We start from the raw sequence: 18,994 nt of genomic DNA, 5'->3' as shown, positions 1-18,994 counted from the left end.
GAGCTTTTAACCTTCTTACATTGCTATTTGTGCTTCATATATGTACCCAGAGTGTTTTTTAGATTGATTCCTGCAGTTTTTAGCTATATTACAGACTATTTCCTTTCCTCGAATCTCCAAACTAACGGGCGGTGGCTGCAAGACTGTGTCATAACCACAGGCACGCGTCACCATCCCCCCTCCACCTCAATTAAAATTCGATAGTTGCCCCGCCCTATTTGCAATAATATATTTCATTTGTGATGTATTTCTTGGACTGACCTCGGGCACAGTGCTGATGGCGTGGACTTGACCGATGAGTGAACAGTACGACTGAAACAGCAGCAGTAACTGGAAGTGCAGCTTGTACAGCCTCTGACAGAGCTCCAGTTGCTAAGAAAGAATTAAACATTTTTATTTACACATCGCAAGTATATCACAAGCATATAATTAGATCACAGTATTAAGTTAAGCACACGGCATGCAAAAAGAGTATCAAAACAAGATTGAAACTTGTTTTATTTAAAGTACTTTATTGTAGAGAAAATGTAGTGGAAGAGACTTACTGCAAGAGACTCCATTTGCTAGAGCGAGAGCGTGTTAGGGGCGTCAGAGTGAGGTGAGAGGAAAACACAGCATCAATCAAACACATGCAACAGAGTCAGTACAGTCCAACCCAGAAATGAGCCTAAACTCAGCTCAAATATTCACTCGGCCTTCATAACGATAACGTACCCTTTCAAAAGCATGCAAAAAACTGTAAATTCATGAATTACTTTGTGCTGATTTCAATGGGAACAGTCAGCACTATATATGACTTTGAAGAATGCGTTTGAACTTTAAAGATATGGTTGAATGGAATAGTAAATTGCAAGGATGTTTTCTTGTTTGTTTTTCCCCCAAAAATATTTTCTTGCAGCCAATTGTTCTGACGTTCTCAATGTATTTACACATGAGTACTTCATACAACCGTTCATTAAACTCCAAAATGTTGCATCATTCTCTTTTTTTGGGCTGTACCTTCTCTTCTGAGTCTCCAGGCTGACAAGTGACCACACTGTCCCCGGGACACCTGGGAAATGTGTCCCTACAGTTCCTCAGCCACTGAAAAACATGCACAATTTTTAAGTATATTGACACATATATGAGCCATTATACTAATATTAGGCCATGTTTAATATATAACGACTGAATATTTGCAGATTTAAAATTAACCTAAAGTGTTTGTGTAAATCAAAATTGTACTGTACACTATTATGTACTGAAATATGATTGCAAAGAACTGTTAAATTGTTACTGTAATCAAATATAATGAAATGTAATGATTGAAAACCATGTTATTGTACTGAAATGTAATCTGTTTTATAGCCGTGTTATTGTATTGAAATGTAATCTGTTTTATATCCATGTTATTGTACTGAAATGTAATCTGTTTTATAGCCGTGTTATTGTACTGAAATGTATTCTGTTTCAAATCCATGTTATTGTACTGAAATGTAATCTGTATTATATCCATGTTATTGTACTGAAATGTGATCTGTATTATACCCATGTTATTGTACTGAAATGTGATCTGTTTTATAGCCGTGTTATTGTATTGAAATGTAATCTGTTTTATAGCCGTGTTATTGTACTGAAATGTATTCTGTTTCAAATCCATGTTATTGTACTGAAATGTAATCTGTATTATATCCATGTTATTGTACTGAAATGTGATCTGTATTATACCCATGTTATTGTATTGAAATGTAATCTGTTTTATATCCATGTTATTGTACTGAAATTTAATCTGTTTTTAATTGTAATGGATTGAAGCTGATTGCACTGCTAATTGCTAATGAGATCCATTTAAATAAACAAATAAACAGTCTTACCGACACAGCACATTCCTCTTTGGTGTTGTATGTGTCCAAATACTCCTGTAGCTCCAGGGCACTAAACTTTATCTTTTCAAGAAGACCATAAGACATGATCTAGAGAGAGAATAAAACGGTTCATTAGCACATTTATTGTTTTATATTTGTTTCGTACATTCTTCTGTTTCTAATGACTAAACGTTGACTTACAGTGTCCGCATCGATGTAGATGGTAGGACAGTCGGAGCAGGTGGTCAGCATCTGGGACGACCTTAGGAACTTTGACCCGATCCCTCTGAGCCCTTCGCCCAGATACGTCGCCACGTCCGTCGTCAAAGTGCAAAACTTCCCTTGGATATTCTATAGACAACAAGAAATTCATTTTTTTTATTCAGCCAGTGCGCAATAGTTAAATAGGTTTTATAATCAGGAGCTTTCCACAGCTTGTCTACGCTGCATTTTAATAAGTGACAATCATTTCTAACACAAAGGGATTTTCTATTGTGTATAAGCAGCAAACATTTCCTCAGGCAAATAAAAATTGGTACATGTAGTTCAGGCAGGGGCATAATTTGTCTGAATAATGCATTTTAAATTAGTTCTTTATTTGGTTAATTTACAAAGCCTGTTTTATGTCTCCAGGCACACTTAAAAGTGGCTCATTTTGAAACCATCTCCTGACTTTGCAGTTTCTTTCCTCCGTTCTAACCTTGAAGAGGGATGAGAAGACTTGAAAGGTGTAGACGGCGCAGGACCCGTCCGAGTCTGTGACGAGCTGGTTTATGTGGCAGCGCCAGGCCTCCTCTGCGTCGTCGCACACGGTTGGCTGAAACGCCGCCAGGATCGCCGAGAAGAACGGAGACGGAGGAGGAGGGAAGCCCAGGTCCTCCAGGTCATCCACGTCATCACGGAGACTGCACAGAGACATACAAACCACAGTCAGGACAACGAAGATCACATTAGAGAGGACACAATAAAGGTGAAGGTTTGGTTCTATGGGAAATGTTACATCCGTAAATTACTTAACAGCCAGCTTGACTTATGATTGTAATATTGTCACGTTACTACCCCTAAATAAAACAAATAATCACATTACACTGTACACTGTACTTTGAGAATACATTATGTTACCCCAATTTCTATGTAAAATGATATATGAATGTGTAATTATTATCAGGTCATACGCTCATAAGTCAAGGTGATTTCACATTACTTTTCTTAAATTATACTTACTTGCAAACAACAACCAATTTAAACACAAAAGAAATGTCTTGGCCTAAACCTGCAGTAATAGTTTCTAATCAAAGCCGCGGTAGCGGCGATAATGGCTCTCGCCTCCCGCGCGACCGCCTTCCCGCCCGACCATGTTTTCTGCTACGTTTTGCGGCACACCAAACGAAGCTCAGTAATTCACCGTTGATGATTGCGTAGTTTGCGATTCAAATAGTAGTTTGTCCTGACAAATTGCAAGATTGTGCTGAACGCAGACCTGAGCAGGGAGAAAGCGAGAGAGCCTCGGTGACCCGTGACTTTTCATTGATGTTCAGGGGTCAAAAATACCCGAGTTGTGGCAGAAAGAATAAAGTCTAAAGAATTAAGTCAAAAGAATTAAGCCTAAAGAATAAAGTCTAAAGAATAATAATTCTAATGGGGCACAAGAGGAAATGTCCCATCAAAATAAAATCGGAAGAGGAAGTGAAGGCATTCATTGCGCCTCTGCTGGCCAATTGTGAAAATACACAATATCTGCAATGCACTTTTTTCATGGCGTTTCGAGGAGAATATAAACCATGAGTTTCAAACAAATCAGACAATGTTGAGGTTTTAACACAATGGGTAGGGGGTGCTATAGAGTAAATTTGTTACATGGGTATTAATTATTTCCAATCAGATCATAAAAACGCGTTAGTGCGTGAAATATGAGCTCCGTAGATCAATTCCATTAGACGTGACTTGTCCTTGAAAAAACAGTAAATTAAGCCTTTTTTGAGGGCGTGTTACGCAGAGACAGTAAAGAATATCAACATTCTTTTGAATATTTATGAAATTTCAATGTCTTTAGACGCAAAAGGTGTTGTTTTGAGCTTGATCGGACAAAAAACCTAGGACAAGTATGATTTTGAAAAAAAAAAGGCCAAGCGAGTTCGGGCCGAGCCGATCGCGTCTATGCCCCCATGTGTGACATTCATCAATGTTCAGGGGGTCAAAAATGCCCGAGTTGTGGCAAAATTTGACCATGCAAAACAATAATAAGAATAAGAAACCATGGCAAGAACAATGTCTCGATCCATTCCATTCTGGAAGGCTCAAGGCAATAAAGGGGCAGTGTGTACCTGGGCAGACAGTTTGGGTCTAGAAAGTCCAGGGGTGGCTGGCAGTAGTCCCTGTTGAAGCGCTGTCCCAGTCTGGGGACCTGGTCCTGGGCCTGTCCCGGCAGGTCCAGGGTGAAGCTCTCTCCACAGTCTGAGCCCGGCGGGACCTCGTGGGCACTGAGGGACAGCTCATCGTCCTGGGCCTGAGTGTCCTCATCCTCACAGCCTCTCCCCTAAAGACACAGGCATGGAGGTAATGGCAGATGTACAATGTGTATGATCATATCCCTTTATACATATAGCATTTGTCCAATTTCATTTCAAAACAATATTAAAAAGTGCTTCACAAAGCAATTATCATCAATATCAAGACCCAATACGGAAAAACAGATATAAAAACAACGCAACAGAACATACTGTAGTTGGTTATATGTAAGCACTAACTAAACTGAGAGTGGAGTGAATAATCCTGTACTGCTAGACTTCTCTGTAACAATTTATAAAACATTAATAAACACTAGTTATTTCTTTTAAACACAGATAATTACAAGCATTTGTAGATGGCTTATAGTACCTTACAAAAGCCATAAAAACATGTGATATTAAACCCTGTGCAAAAGGTTTGCGTCAATAACCCAGTGATAAATGCTAGTTTCTTACAAACACATAACTAGTGCTTATTAATGCCTTATAAATACTTGACTAAGGAACCTTATTTTAAAGCAGAACCAATTTATCTGTCAAATCAATTTATTAGCGAAGCAATGGTCTGAACGTATACAGATACTGCTCTCTTACATGCAGTGCTCTGTGGAGGTCACTCAGCCCTCCCTGTCCCGGGGTGGTGGCGTTGAAAGACAGCGGGTCAGCGGACGTGTCGTAGGACGTGGACAAAGAGTCGGTGTGGTTCGTCTCATCAGATGGAGACGGGTTTGTCTGCGAAAGAAAACCATTATTGGCACGCAGGTTATTTATAGAGATACTGCTACACGCCCACACTAAAACCTCTTCACGTTTGAGGAGCTAAATTAAGAAGTACGTCACCAATCCTGAAAATAAAGACCTCCACTAATCAATTAGCCATCTGCAAACACTTCGAGCACTCACGAGTTGGGAGTGAGAGAGGCTTTGGCTGGTGGAGGTCTCTTCTTCCTCTGAGGATTCGTCCGTGTCGTGGGGGTCTTCGTGGCCCAAACTGGGGGTGCTGCCAGAATGCTGACTCTCCTCCAACAGGTCCCCGAGCTCGGTGCTGTCCAGAGACCTCCGGCGTACGCCCCAGTTAAAGTTATCCAAGCTCTCGCCCTGCGGAGAGGACACAGACGAGCGCAATGATAGACGATGGGAAACTGTAGAGAAGGACTTATGTTAAACTGCTTCTGTCAGGGCACCTCCAGGGTTATTGAGAGGAAACTATGGATTTTAAGATGTTTATAATATTATTGACTTCATTCAATGCCAAATTTAAATCCATCTTTAACTCTAACCCCTTTACTCTTATTTTACTTATGAAACAGATACATTTAATGGCTTCAACTGGATATAGTTTGCAACATATTTTTGATTAAGTAAGGTTTAGATTTTCTTTCTCCAAATTTAAAAGCTTATTAACAATCTGACGACCTTGGGGATGCCCTCCTTTGATAATAAATGGTCGCTATGTGTCTACGGACAAGCACAAGATGCACGCATGTTATTTAAGGCATGGAAATATGCTGGAAAAGCTGTTTATTTATCTTGAAAACATACGTTATTCCCCAAAATATACTTTTCATTTATGACAAATATCAATGTTGTCAGAAATGTCTGTAGTTCTGAAACCAAGCCATAAGAGCGAATGAAGCGTAATAAAGTTTCATACATGAATCAATAAATAGTTCAAATAAATAAGCTATACAAAAGAAAAAGAAGCCAGCAACACCAGAGCTGATGGAGGCTAGTGAGCGTGCTCAGTGTGAGGGGCCTTACCTGCAGCTCCTGAGGCAGCGAGGGGGAGAGAGAGAGACACAGGGTTACAGAGGCACAAGAGCAGGGACAGACATCAGCACTTTAAACTTTAGAATCTGTCAACTAAGAAAGGCAAGCTAAAACAAATGTATATGTAAATTTACTAAAAACAAATACAGCTTGGATCATAACTTTGTCTAATCGATTATTTAAATGAAAATTGTATAAAATGGCAAAAAATCGTTTAACTTGATGTACTACTGATGTCCAGATGGTGGAAGGGGACCAAAAAGAAAGTGTTATTCATAGTTTTTAATAATCATTGAAGTTAAAATGAAGGTAGTTTTTTTAAAAGACTGTAGATTTCTATTAATTATTTACAACTTTCCTATGATCCACTTCCTTCCCATTAGTTAGAAAACACTGCATTTGTTGAATTTGGATGCACTAAATTAACAAATCTACTTTTTCTCCATGAAATAAATGTGTTCATAATGTAAAAAATCGTTTTGAAGACATAAAATCTCACCTCTCCGTCCTCCAGCTCTACGTCGAGGAAGTCAAAGTCTCTGAAGACCCTGAACTGCTGCTCGCTCGCAGTGTCGTCCAGAGTGTCCTCGCGCGTCCCGCCTTCCTCCGAGGACACGCCGCTCTCCCTCATCTCCATCATGTCCAGGTCTCCGCACGACGAGAAGATCACCTGGACGACAAGACGCAAAACGTGTAAGTACTCTGTGATTTGTTGATTCAAGATGTGGAATAATTTGTAAAAAGAAATGAAAGTGGTGGGCTGCTTACAGACGGGTTCTTTGTAAGTCCCACTTCCTGTCCGCAGAGTGACAAAACATTTACCAGTTTCTCCCTGGTTCGTTTCTAGAAGAAAGTCACAGAGAAAAGACATTATCAGTAATTCAGACATAACTTTTAAGCATTTTCTGTGAATATATAACACCAGTAAACTGCATAGAACTGTATTCATTCTGACAAAATATAACAGCAATATAAGGTCTTAATATTGAGAACCACTCCACTCTGAACAATACTGGAGCGGGAATGTGATGTCTCTTTTAAAATTAAAGCAGCATCACCCAACCTTTTGGGTAATGCGTTTTTCCCAAGTGTGTTGTGAAATCAGAACTTTTTAAAAATCAGACCGCTACACGCTGTCTTCATTTAATTAGAAAACATTTAATCTACTGCAAACCTGTAAGAAAAAGCCATGTGTGTTGCTATATTAGGAAGAGAGCTGCTTCACTTCTCTGTCTAGTGAGCAAAAAAAAGTATGCGAGTATGTGAATACTAGAAATGTGCTAAAGGAGAACTAGGAACAAGTAAATTCTTCATTTCACAGTTTACAAATCAGGTAAACTGGTAAATCAGCCTTTACGTAGCCAACTGAGCTTAATTCATTGTAAAACTCAAATGTATCTTTTTAAGTGATTATAACCTAATTGATAATAGTATTTAAATCCCACATAAGAGTTAATTTAATCGCATCAAGTCTTCCCAGTTTTAGTCCTCGTTTGTCTGTTTGAGAAGCACTGTCTTCAAACACTTGTTCTACAGCGACAGTGGCAGCTCAGACGGCCCCGGAACACGACGTTACGGTTCCAGCACTTGCTCCTCCGCCTCAGGACTGACACGGCTTCAGGCGAAAGGCGCTCCCTCAGCGACAGCCCCATTAGGCGTGTCCTTTCGGGGGGATCGTACCTGCGAGGACTGCGGGCGCCTCCAGCTGACAGGGACGAGGATGGTGTTGGAGTTGGATCCGGACGATGTGGAGGAGGTGCTGCTGGTCACTGCCATCGCTCTGGCTTTGCCCTCTCTGCCCCCGGACCCCTGGAGCTCATCAAACCGCCGGCCGATCACCGGAGTCTGCACAAGGACAATCGTTTTATTCACAGAGTGATTTTAAAGATACTCGACGAAGCTGTAAGAAGGTAAAGGAGCAATAAATGAATAACTGAGGAGCAACAAATAAAAGGAAAACAGACAAAAGAGAAGCATTAAAGCTTAAAATCAAACCAGATTTGACACGAAATATTACCATAATTTTGCGAATAATTGTCAGTAGTAAATGTGCAAACAATTCGGGCAAAACCTGCTATAATGAGTAATAATCCTCTCACACATAACTGATATTGTTTTGATTTTAATGTCTATAGGTCATGGGTCAACTGGTATTTTGTAAATATTGAATAGTATTTCCATCTAACTCTGCTTCTCTTCTCAAAAACCAACACACATCGTTTTTAAAAAGCATAGTGTATATTTCTTGTACATTCTTCCTTATCTTCAGCATCTTTTTACCCACATATTTACTATATTAGACTAGACTTAAACAAACTTTATTACAATATAATAATACAAAATAATAATGATAAATAATTAAGGTAACAAAAATAGCAAAAGCTGTGTCAAGTAAGGTACAAATATAAAGATAAAGATAAAGGAAACAAAAAAAAAGTTAATAAAATATACCTAAATATAATCATAATATCCAATATCCAAACTATACTGAACCATGAAAATCCCACACCATTTTAAAAAGTACAACTACCACTTCCTTTGCACATTTCTGTCAGTGGACCTTTTCATGCAGGTGGTTATATTTTGCTCCAAACCTCTGAAATGTCAAACGTGAAGTCCAGCGTTTTCCCGGGCAGAGCTTTGGCCGAGCCGTCCCACACGCGGCTGACCTCCAGGTTCGAGAGGTCGCCGTCCGAGTGTCTGTAAACGGGATGAACCAAACTGGCAGAGCGAGATACCACCAGCTTCAAGATGTTTAAGGCGTCTTTCCAATGCACCGTCTGAAGAGTCAGAAAACAGGACGTATTTAAAAACACTTAAGAGTTATTATGACGCGATTATATGGAAGATAATTTACCTGCACAAACTTCTCAATAGTCTTCATAACGTCGCCGTTGAATTGTTTCACTTGTATCGCAGTCAGATCCATGTGACTCAGGAGGCAGTAAATGATTTGTAAGAGAGACTGCTGCATGCTGGGAAGGCCTTTGTCCAGCAGCTGTGGAGAGTGGAAAAAAACAAAAACATTTCACCACACGACACATTTCTAAGCAGTCATTTATGGATATTTTGGATGCTCACCTCAGCCATATACGTGACCATGTTCAAAGTGATGTCTGAAAAGGCTTCGTGGAGGTAGCGGCAGACCACACTGACCCAGGAGAAGGGGTCTCGTGTGTAGGAGCGTGTTTTGTACAGGGTCATCACATGAGCCAGATGGGACAGTTTAGTGTTCTTTTCAACTAAACAGACCTAAAAGACAAAGAAGCAAAATATATTGAAAAAAACTTTCAAACGGCTTTCAAAAAGGAAGTCAGGCTGCATCTAGTTTAATTCTGGTTGAATACAGTAATTAAGTATATTTAAATGGTAAATGTACTAAAAAGTGCAATCTTTTTAACAATAGGTGGGTTTGTGGTTTGACCCCAGATTTGTCCTGATGTAGACTCGGTTTGATCTGGTTCTAGTCTTGGTCTAGTTCAGGTTTAGTTCCGGGTTTATTCCAACTTTACATGTGGTACGTGTGTAAATATGAATGTATCCTTCACCGATTATGCTTCAAATATGCTTTGAATGCGACTATTTGCGGACAATATCAAATCCTGTGACATTCTTAATTGTGGAGCTCATTTAGTTTGATACGATGTCTGGCATAAAGCATAGGTATGAGTAACATCCAGAACAACATCCTGGAGGAAGAACTGTACCTGTGCAATCCTTTCAGCGCTCTCTTTACAAAACTGAGTCGGATGTGAAAAGTGCTGGACCAGGTGTGGCAGAAGACACAACACATTCAGAGGAAAACCTGCAGGAAACAAACACAAAGTCAAGCCCTGGACAGTCATTAGTAATTAGGAGAGAAGTTGTGTCTTTGTAGCCTGACAGACCTATGGACGTGGAGCTGTCGACGACGGCCACTCGAGACACCGGAGTGAGCTGGCAGAAGAGCTGCAGCGTGAGGTCAGAGGTCACCTGAGACGTGAAGCCCTTCAGTAAGAGCTGCTGTATCCCGGGGAAACCGCTCCATCCCAACTGAGCCTGCAGCTTCTCCAGACGCTCGCGGTTCTCTATTCGGTCTAAGGGCACCTGAGAAGAGGAGATAGGACTTTATGAGTGACACGTAAGGTATTATTACTGCACGTCAAACTGCTGTTACTTCAGTACAGGATGACACCAAATTAGAAATAGCCAATAACAAGTGAGAACAAAAACAAGTGCTAATGCTACGACACCTAAATGTACTGTTGCTACTGGAAAACCATCTTTATTATAGCAGAAGAAAATGTTATTCTGTCAACTGGATTTTAAATATTTTAAATAAGAGTACATTTAGCATATTCAGGTTGCTGCTTCAGTTCTGGAGAAACTAGTTTAGGATCAAGATTCCATTTTCTTTTTCCAGTGAACCTACCTGGACAACCGAGGGATTAGACAGACACCTTTATTACAGCATGTTCACTCATTAACTGAAATTCTATGAAATGTGTTCTCCAATTTAAACATCTCATCACCGAGCATTTCCTCCTGCTACTTTACGCCAAAGGAGAGGTACAAATACACAAACTGAGAGACAACATCATTACTGGTATTTACTTTACCTTTGAAAGCAGTTTATGAACAAGCCGGAGGGACATCTGATATTCAAACTCAAAGTCCGATTCCATGAGAGACACCGCGACCCAGAAGACGGTGGCCAGTATCGACGAAGGGTGTGAGATGTGGGCGGGGTCTGATAAAGCACTCGGGTCAATGCGATTGGTCGACGACGAACAGGAGCCTGGGGGCCTCCCTGCTCGGGCCAGGCCATTGTTGCAAGCCTGTTCAAAACAAAATGTAACTTTGAGGATTGTTAGTAAAGTGCAGTTAGTGATTACGTTTGATTTGGTAATTCTGTATGTATTTGCAGCTCTGTTTCTCCACGATACATGATCAGTTTGCAATAATATAGTTTCATTTTTATTCATTTTTAGCAATGAAATAACCAATTATCTTTGGTCTATCGTGGGTTGTTGTAAAGTGAAATTGTAATAGTTCAAAAGCAGCATATACCACTGTTTACAAATGCCTCTGGTTTGCCCTCTGCAATCCCAATGTCCATGTTGAATAAATGAATAAAATGCTTGAATATTTACTCTTGCCTGTATCCGGTCTAGAGTGGCGCTGCGAGGCGGGTCGCTGGAGAGGTTCCCGTACTCCCCAAACTTCTTGGGGACAGAGTAGGAGCGTTGGTGACGCTGCGACGCTAAACCTGCGAATCCCGGGCCGGGGAAGTTCAGCTGCCCTGTGCTCTTCCTGTTCATCAGTTTGTCGCTCAGTAAGAAGTCCGGTGACGACGTCCTGCAGGGAGACGCAGACAGTAATATCTTCAAATACTGTGGATATATGGGCTTTCAAACAACTTTTATTTGGACGGATTCAAACTATTATACTACTACTAAGGCCGCAGTTATTTTATTACTTGGTTTACGGATTTTAAATGAAATATATTGCACAGGCGGACGAAATATCAATATAATTTCAATTTCAAAAGGCGCCGCTCCGTCACGACAATGCTTTCCAAAATAAATGACTCCCGCAGAAGTTTGGCGAGAAGTTGCTTCACGCATTCTTATCTTTTGACTTAATACCGCTTTTTACATTTAATTTAATGCTATTTTGCGTTTTTGGCGGTACTTTGTAAAAAAAAAATATATATAATTATTTATTTTATTTATATTGTATAAATCAATAATCGAAGTGCGGCAGATCCGTAAACCAAGTAATAACATAACTAAGGCCTAACATGTGTGAGTGAGGAAATTAAGAAATGACTTGTGACGTTAAGACTTGAGATTTACTTTCACACACAGTCGATGGCTTTGTACTGCATATGCTTACCTGGTCAGTGCTGCCATCAGGTCACTGTTCTTCAAACACTCGGCTAGATTCACCACCACTGCTTCCATAGTCAGCAGCACCTCCATCACATAGCCCTTTGAAAAATATATAAATACATTCAGTAAAAATAAACAATGTTTCTTTGTCTTGATCAGTTTTCTCCTTACCTGCACCTCGTCCCCGTGCTCCCCCACCACCTCCACCAGTCGGGACACCAGGTCGGCGACGGCGTGGTTGTTGATGGGTTGTTTGAGGGCTCGGAATATCTGGAAGGATCGCCCGGCGTAATGACGAGAAGAGCTGCACAGAGCGGTCTGTAAAGCCACGTCACTCAGCTGCTGCTCCAAGTGGAAATCTGTGGAAATATTAGTATTAATTTAACAAGCAGGCGACGCACTGCCCACTAGAAAATTCACATAATGCACCTTTAATATGATCCACTTTCGGAAGATGATAAAATATTGTATATCTAGGCTTTAGACAAGAGATAAGTTAAATAATACAGTGTAAAAATGGCTTTGACATGACATGAGATTATTCATTATACATATAGGTGAGATGTTTATCCGTCTAAAGCAAATTAAACTCAAATTGGCAGAAAACAGACTTTATAGATGATAGATGGATAGGCTGTAAGGAGGATTAGGAAAAAGTAAGTAATTTATCTCACCCGACTTGGACTCCTTGAAGACAGAGACGACGTGGCGGAGGAAGTTGGAGAGCTGCTCGGAGCTTTTACAGTTTGGATTTTTGGGTGTGATGTCCTCATGCGCCCACAGCGGCCCGAATGCTCTGAGTAAGGACAACACAGTACTCCAGGCACTGTTTTACCCACCACCATGTCACCACAGACACATTAGCACAGCAGCAATATGCAGCACCCACACACAGCCCCCACACACACTCGCTCGGGACGCGCTCGGTACGCAGGGTTTAACACAAACTTGTGGCTTTACAAAGACATAACATTTACATAGTAGCATTTCATATGTCAGGAATAAACTCAACAGGGGCTTTGTGATCGTTAATTTGCTATTTTTTGCTAACAATAAAACCACTAATGGAACTACTAATGGATACAACAACTACAAGGATTCCTCGCCTCTATAGTTATTGAAACAGTTTGGCCAATAAAGTGCTTGTTTATATCTAAACTAAGGTCAGTGTTGCTTTAGTTGAACCTTTTTTAATCCAATCGACCAGCAAATGACCCAATAATTGCTGTTGAGACTTTACGCGTTGCACTTACCTTGTGGAGAGAAACTCGATAAGCTTGTGCGTCTTCTCGTCGTTTTCGTTGGACGCGTCCTCCAGGTCCTCCAGGTCGTCGGGGGTAACGATGGGCAGATTTCCCACACTGCCCGCGGTGCTGCCCCCTCCCAGACTGACCACGGAGGAGTTTGAGGTGGAGCTGAGGCCAGAGTCTGCCACCGGAGAAGCCTGCCACTCTCTCAGGAAGTCTGGAGTATCTAAAACAAAGGAGGATTTCACATACAGTAAACTTACATACAAACTGTGTAATGGTGAAGATGGATTATTAGCTTATAGATAGTTAAACCTTTGGATCTTTTGTACTTTTACATGCATTTTTTGTATATTTGATAGAACAGGACGGTAGAGCATGAAATGGGTTGAATCTTGTCAATGTCACGACTTGATTCTACGACTTATTTTTATCAGAGAATGCACATGTTTTAAAAAGCCTCAAGAGTTACATACTGACAATTTGCTGAATGTCCTCCCTTCGCTCATCTGCAACGTATCATCTAAATCTAAATTTAAATCTAGAGCTGTCAAAAAATCATTACCCGGCTTATAATGATGAATAAAATCACTGTCAAAACTGCAAATTCAGATCTGAGTTAGAAATTCCATTAGTTTTTTCTTAAAGAGCATGTTATAATCGTTGAATCGAAATCGGTGTCAAGTTTTTCCTATGTACCCGAATTGAATTTTAGATTTTTGTACTGTGAAAACACTAGTTAAATCCATTACACGCAGAGTAGTACTTTTACTGAGACTAAAAGGCCAGGTCGTTCTTTGTAGGACGTTGCGTGGTGTAAATCTGCTTCCAGACTTACGGGATTGCTGGTATTCTGAGTGATAGCCGGACTTGATGGTGAGTGTCTTGTTGTCACTTATTTCTCTGGTCAGCATCAACACAGACGCAATAACCTGGGGACACAAAACAGACGCTTTACGAACGCACTGCTACTCCAAGAAAAGAAAAACCAAACACGGATCTTCCACTGACCTGAAAGTTGTTGTTGCAGGAGAGAGCGATGAGCAGATGGAGGAGGAGACGTTTGCTGTGTTCATACACCTCAGGCCTGTAGTGGTCCAGACCTGTCACACGCCAACATATATTATAACACTAGCACGGTGAAGTACACGCAAATACTCTTGAGTGCGTGGCAGCTTTTAAACAACCACAAAGCTTTTGATATCCTGCACCTAGTCATTATTTCTTGAAATGTAATTAAGTCGGATGCATCTGCAGTATTCAAAGAACTACTGGCAACTACTGACAGACAGGATCACGTCACACGAATGAGAAGTGTGATGGTATGTTGTTGTTGTTGTTGTTGTTCTTCTTCTTCTTCTTTCTTACTTCATTTCCTATTCAACTGATGTTAAAGGAATGTGACACAAAGTATTTACCTCCACACCTCGAATAGGCAGCTCAGGAATACGATTGGGTGAAATATTCTGTTTGGGTTATAATAAACGCTTGGATTGTTTTGATGCGGTACAAACCCAAAAACAAGGCGTGAAGCAGCAACGGCAGGTGCAGGGCCCAGTCCTCTCTCACACTGTGGTCCACCACCATCTCCGTCATGAAGATCACCGCAATGTTACATCTGAGAAAAGGATAATTATGTCAAATAGATATGTAAAATGACACACAAACAAAGAGGTTCGCAAGGACTGTCTGGGATTATAATACGCACTTGATAAAAGGTTTAATGTGCCACTGGGTCTAGAACTGAACTGAAATGTTAAATGTATTTGAATCAGGGCAAAAGGACGTGGTCTGACTTTTCAGTGGTCTGAGGAAGATCTGCTGTTAGAATATGTAGTTTTATTGGCACTGTAATTACGGGCAGGTGATATTGGCCAATGAGCAATATTCAAGACAATATTATGTCAATCCAACAGAAATGTGTTAAAATGTTTCTTTAAATGTCTTCGTTGCGGTTTAATCATCAGACAAATGTGAAATGTCCGTAAAATAATCACAAAAGTGCAAACATGTCCCCTTATATCCTTGTTTTATGTTTTTAATCAGCTCTTTTTGTTGCCTTTTTGCTATAAACGATATACTCAATCCTTCAATTTATTTCCCACCTCTAACTGTAATTTAAAACACTTACATACAATGCACAGTATGTTCACGCCTCCTAAATGTCAAATTGAGTGGAAGAGGAAGTCTCCTGACAAAATGATTTTGCAGGTTCTAAATGCAGAACATATTTCACGTCATTTAGCTGAGACAGTAATCTGACTGGCTTTCATTCTTGCCTGAATTTTATCACTCCATCTGTGGAAAATGCGACTGCTGCGCGCAAATACCTGCCTGTGCTCACTCTGCAGATGGCGCGAGATACCGACAGGGAATCCCAGTAAAACCGACAGAAGCAGAGCAGTTTGTTCTGAGCACATGGCCTCGTACCTGTGCAGGGGCCCTCTCGGCGTGATGGTTTCTGGGAGGTAGTCGACCAGAGGGGCCCAGCATCCTCCGTTCACCGGCATCGGCAACGGCTGCGGACGGTTGGTTTCCAGAACACTCAGCAGCCAACCGGCGTACGGCGGAAGAGGGTCAGCTGCAAGAACAGGACAGGAATATTCATACTGTAGTTTCGTTACAAATATCTCACTAACACAGAGTAGGTCGACACTGTTAGATAGTAATGAAGTATTCAACATTGATGCAGAGGTAGGCAGGATACCATTGAGAATGTGTGTCCCTAAAAGCCTGTGAACTGATAAAATGTTAAAACAAAAATGTGCAAAAAGTGTCCAGTGCACGGTCCCCATTGTAATGTTTGAACCTCAAGACATTTACAGGCACGTTTGAGCACATTTCATTATCTCGAGGGGGAAAAAACTTAAATCAAGATATAATTATTTTGTCGCCTTTATACTAACGCTTTTAGTTTTGCCTTTACTCACAGAAACCTCACTCCCAAAATATGTGCACGGTATGTTTATGACTTACACGGCATTCGTTGGCTTTCTTATCCCCTTTAGAGATCACAAGTGACAAACAATGTTGTGACGCAGAGACAAAACACAGAAACTCTTGACTCCTTCACATTCATTATGGGCCAACACTTTGGAGAGTCTGGACAGCAGCATGGAGACGACCTGCAGCAATGTGCGACTTCTTTAAGGGTGTTTTTTACTGTGGTTGAACTTGTATGTGTGTTAATGATGATTTATTGACCCTTGTTTCATAACTACAATCACGTGCATCAGGAAGAAGAAGTATTGCATTCCAAACCGGTCCAAAGTATGAGGAATGTAACCGGATACGAAATTGTGGTAGTTCGACAAAAATGTGTGTTTTCATCATTTTTGCAACAGCGGAAAAGGTTTTAGTTCCTGATAATGATGCGAGATTCTGTTTTAAAGGTGCACGATGTAACTTTTAGAGTCGACAGGCCAAGAGACAGGTCAGTTCTGTGGCGAGGCAAGCCCAATCACAGTAAGAATACATGTTTCTGAGCAATACAAACGCCCATAATTTAATAAATGCAAGATAGATTTACTTTGAAGCCACACTGTAGAACATTCCAGGCAAAGCATATCAACAGCATCCCCATGGAGACAAGCGTGACAAGAAAAGTTACATAGCGCACATTAAAATATTAGTGCTGCTGTCTACATACAACAATAAACCACTTCACTTAAACAGAGCAATTTGTCAAACGCTGATCATGTGTAAATTCATTACTGGTGAAGTTCAGTGACAGAAAACAGTGAGAATCCGTGTCCTGCAGCTGTGTGAACACGACTGTCGCCTCTGAACCCCTCAAGGCTTCTCTGTCTGGGACATTTTCTCATGAGAAAAAACAAATCCACTCACTCTTTTCATCTTCGTACGAGCCGCCGGAGCTGTTACTGTACCGGGACTCTAGGCGGTTGTGTGCCCTGGCCCTGCTGTAAAAGAAATGACACAAATGTGTAAAACTCATCAGGAAATTAAGCTGAACCCTAAATTTAATAAGTCTACATTTTAACCTGAGATATTTTATAAAATATGCAGCAGTTTGAATCACGTGGCAATACAATATTTTGGTTGATAGTTTTTTAGAGTGTACCAATAATCAAGCTACTATCTACAAAATCAAAGAAGATGTTTAATCTGCTGTATAGTTAGTGTTTGATCCTTATTTCATATTTTGCACATTCTAATTTGCCACTGTAAAAAAAGTGCTTTGCCAGAAAAAGACGAGGAACGGATTTTTTTCTTAATTTTATCAAAAAGGCGACGTGATTTTTCTGAATTAAACGTGTATCAATGATTAAGCACCAAAAAAATATACAGATTGCAATACAGTGAGTACATCACTCAAACGTGCTTGAATCACTCTGAATACAACATCGAAGGGGTAAATGGCAAGAGACAACAATTATAACATGGCTAAAATGTTATACAAATATTTGCATAATGTGTCTTCTCGGATAAAAACAACAGAAAACAGGTCAAACTCTTTTTTCTTAGAAAAAAAACTCACCGATCGTCGCTGTCTCTGGCTAGTTTGGTCTCATCTGTGTCGGGGAGAACTTCAGGACCGGCCACCACCGTGTTACTACTTGAGGTGGTTCCTAGACAATGCATAAAACATTATCCGTCATGTTATTCCTTGTTTTCATCATTTCCCCATGTCTCACCTGTCTGTGACGTGGAGGCTTTGTTGCTAGCAGCGAAGCGATAAAAGGGAGGGTTGTCGCAGTGTAAAACCACAGGGTTGACCGGCTCAGTTTGTTGAAGTTCAAATATTAACTCCTCCATGGTTTGGATGGTGTTGTTGCGACAGAGGTAAATCACCACCTTCTTGATCTGAAATATACAAAACAATCAGATTAGCCGCGGGAATGCAGCAACAGGATAAGTGTGAATAGAAAGCGTACGTAAGGCAATAGTGTGGTGTCGCTGCTGACTCCGCACAGGCTGATGAGGAACTGTAACGTTATTCGCAAGTTGTTGCTCCATCTTTCGTTCGAGACCAAAGCGTTCCAGGCGTTTTCGATCTCGGGACCGGGGACCTCATCTCCGTACTGCAATGTAAAGGACACGTACGTTGAACCGAAAGATTTGACATGAATTCAGACTTAAAAGTGTGTCCAAGACGAGCAAAGAGCACGTTATAAAAGCGGCAAAAACACAGACGAGTGATTTCCTGTTTTGGGTCATTTTCTCTCAAAGTTTCTTCTGATTCTGAAACACGTCGAGTACATTTTACCCATAGTTTTGATTTATTAAGAAGACAATCAACAATGTCGAATTCAGATGTCGTAATGCTGTGCTAACTCAGTACAAACATGACAAAAGTGGAATTTGCTTCAGCGTTGTGGTGCAGCATAAAACTCAACTTATAGAGCACTTTTTAAAAAAACAGAGTTAACTAAAGTGCTGCACACATGTTCAACAGGACATACAGTATAACAAGGAGTGAAGAAGCAGTAAAAGGTCAAGAAGAAAATATTATAAAAACAGGAAGTGAGTGGGCCAGCTTCATGTGCCAGCTTTGAGACGCTATTGTTTGAATTTAGCTCTGACTGTACCAAGGGGTGGGCAATATTGACAGAAAATAGTATTATTTTTTAATTAATAATGAATATTATGTGTGTTTCGGTAACAATATTGAGATGATATTATGTCAAACAGAAATGTGTTCAAAACATGCCTTTAAATGTAATAGTGGTCATAGTCAATAGTGTCAGAAAGATGTGAAATATCTGTAAAATTAATCAAAAAAGTGCAGAAAG

At 40.5% G+C, this 18,994-nt stretch overlaps 1 protein-coding gene across 11 annotated transcripts in view; it reads right to left on the bottom strand.

Annotated features, from left to right (window-relative positions):
* Positions 1 to 18,994, bottom strand: part of fryb (furry homolog b (Drosophila)) — a 63,342-nt gene that overhangs the window by 3,057 nt on the left and 41,291 nt on the right. For 4 of the 11 annotated variants that reach the window (XM_072445854.1, XM_072445855.1, XM_072445860.1 and 1 more), the window contains exons 33-63: positions 18,137 to 18,283; positions 17,897 to 18,065; positions 17,740 to 17,830; positions 17,088 to 17,161; positions 15,672 to 15,822; positions 14,756 to 14,859; positions 14,253 to 14,344; positions 14,080 to 14,173; positions 13,248 to 13,467; positions 12,669 to 12,820; positions 12,166 to 12,353; positions 11,999 to 12,093; positions 11,254 to 11,458; positions 10,720 to 10,938; positions 10,009 to 10,207; positions 9,829 to 9,926; positions 9,203 to 9,373; positions 8,979 to 9,119; positions 8,716 to 8,901; positions 7,802 to 7,966; positions 6,890 to 6,964; positions 6,621 to 6,791; positions 5,255 to 5,449; positions 4,946 to 5,083; positions 4,169 to 4,380; positions 2,545 to 2,749; positions 2,046 to 2,195; positions 1,854 to 1,952; positions 1,000 to 1,083; positions 546 to 563; positions 262 to 372 (exon numbers count right to left, since the gene is read on the bottom strand). In XM_072445854.1, the coding sequence (XP_072301955.1) occupies positions 262 to 372; positions 546 to 563; positions 1,000 to 1,083; positions 1,854 to 1,952; positions 2,046 to 2,195; positions 2,545 to 2,749; positions 4,169 to 4,380; positions 4,946 to 5,083; positions 5,255 to 5,449; positions 6,621 to 6,791; positions 6,890 to 6,964; positions 7,802 to 7,966; positions 8,716 to 8,901; positions 8,979 to 9,119; positions 9,203 to 9,373; positions 9,829 to 9,926; positions 10,009 to 10,207; positions 10,720 to 10,938; positions 11,254 to 11,458; positions 11,999 to 12,093; positions 12,166 to 12,353; positions 12,669 to 12,820; positions 13,248 to 13,467; positions 14,080 to 14,173; positions 14,253 to 14,344; positions 14,756 to 14,859; positions 15,672 to 15,822; positions 17,088 to 17,161; positions 17,740 to 17,830; positions 17,897 to 18,065; positions 18,137 to 18,283 (4,419 nt within the window). Of the gene's footprint in view, positions 1 to 261; positions 373 to 545; positions 564 to 999; positions 1,084 to 1,853; positions 1,953 to 2,045; positions 2,196 to 2,544; positions 2,750 to 4,168; positions 4,381 to 4,945; positions 5,084 to 5,254; positions 5,450 to 5,770; positions 6,122 to 6,620; positions 6,792 to 6,889; positions 6,965 to 7,801; positions 7,967 to 8,715; positions 8,902 to 8,978; positions 9,120 to 9,202; positions 9,374 to 9,828; positions 9,927 to 10,008; positions 10,208 to 10,719; positions 10,939 to 11,253; positions 11,459 to 11,998; positions 12,094 to 12,165; positions 12,354 to 12,668; positions 12,821 to 13,247; positions 13,468 to 14,079; positions 14,174 to 14,252; positions 14,345 to 14,755; positions 14,860 to 15,671; positions 15,823 to 17,087; positions 17,162 to 17,739; positions 17,831 to 17,896; positions 18,066 to 18,136; positions 18,284 to 18,994 lie in introns of those variants that run through there. The other 7 variants (XM_072445856.1, XM_072445858.1, XM_072445859.1 and 4 more) reach the window with 7 other exon arrangements.

The sequence above is a fragment of the Eucyclogobius newberryi genome, unplaced genomic scaffold (genome assembly GCF_026437365.1).
Source record: "Eucyclogobius newberryi isolate DKJ021-1_F unplaced genomic scaffold, fEucNew1.0.hap1 SCAF_15, whole genome shotgun sequence".
Lineage (NCBI taxonomy): Eukaryota > Metazoa > Chordata > Actinopteri > Gobiiformes > Gobiidae > Eucyclogobius > Eucyclogobius newberryi.
The sequence above is the reverse complement of the archived record's forward strand: the minus strand, read 5'-3'. Positions and strand labels throughout refer to the sequence as shown.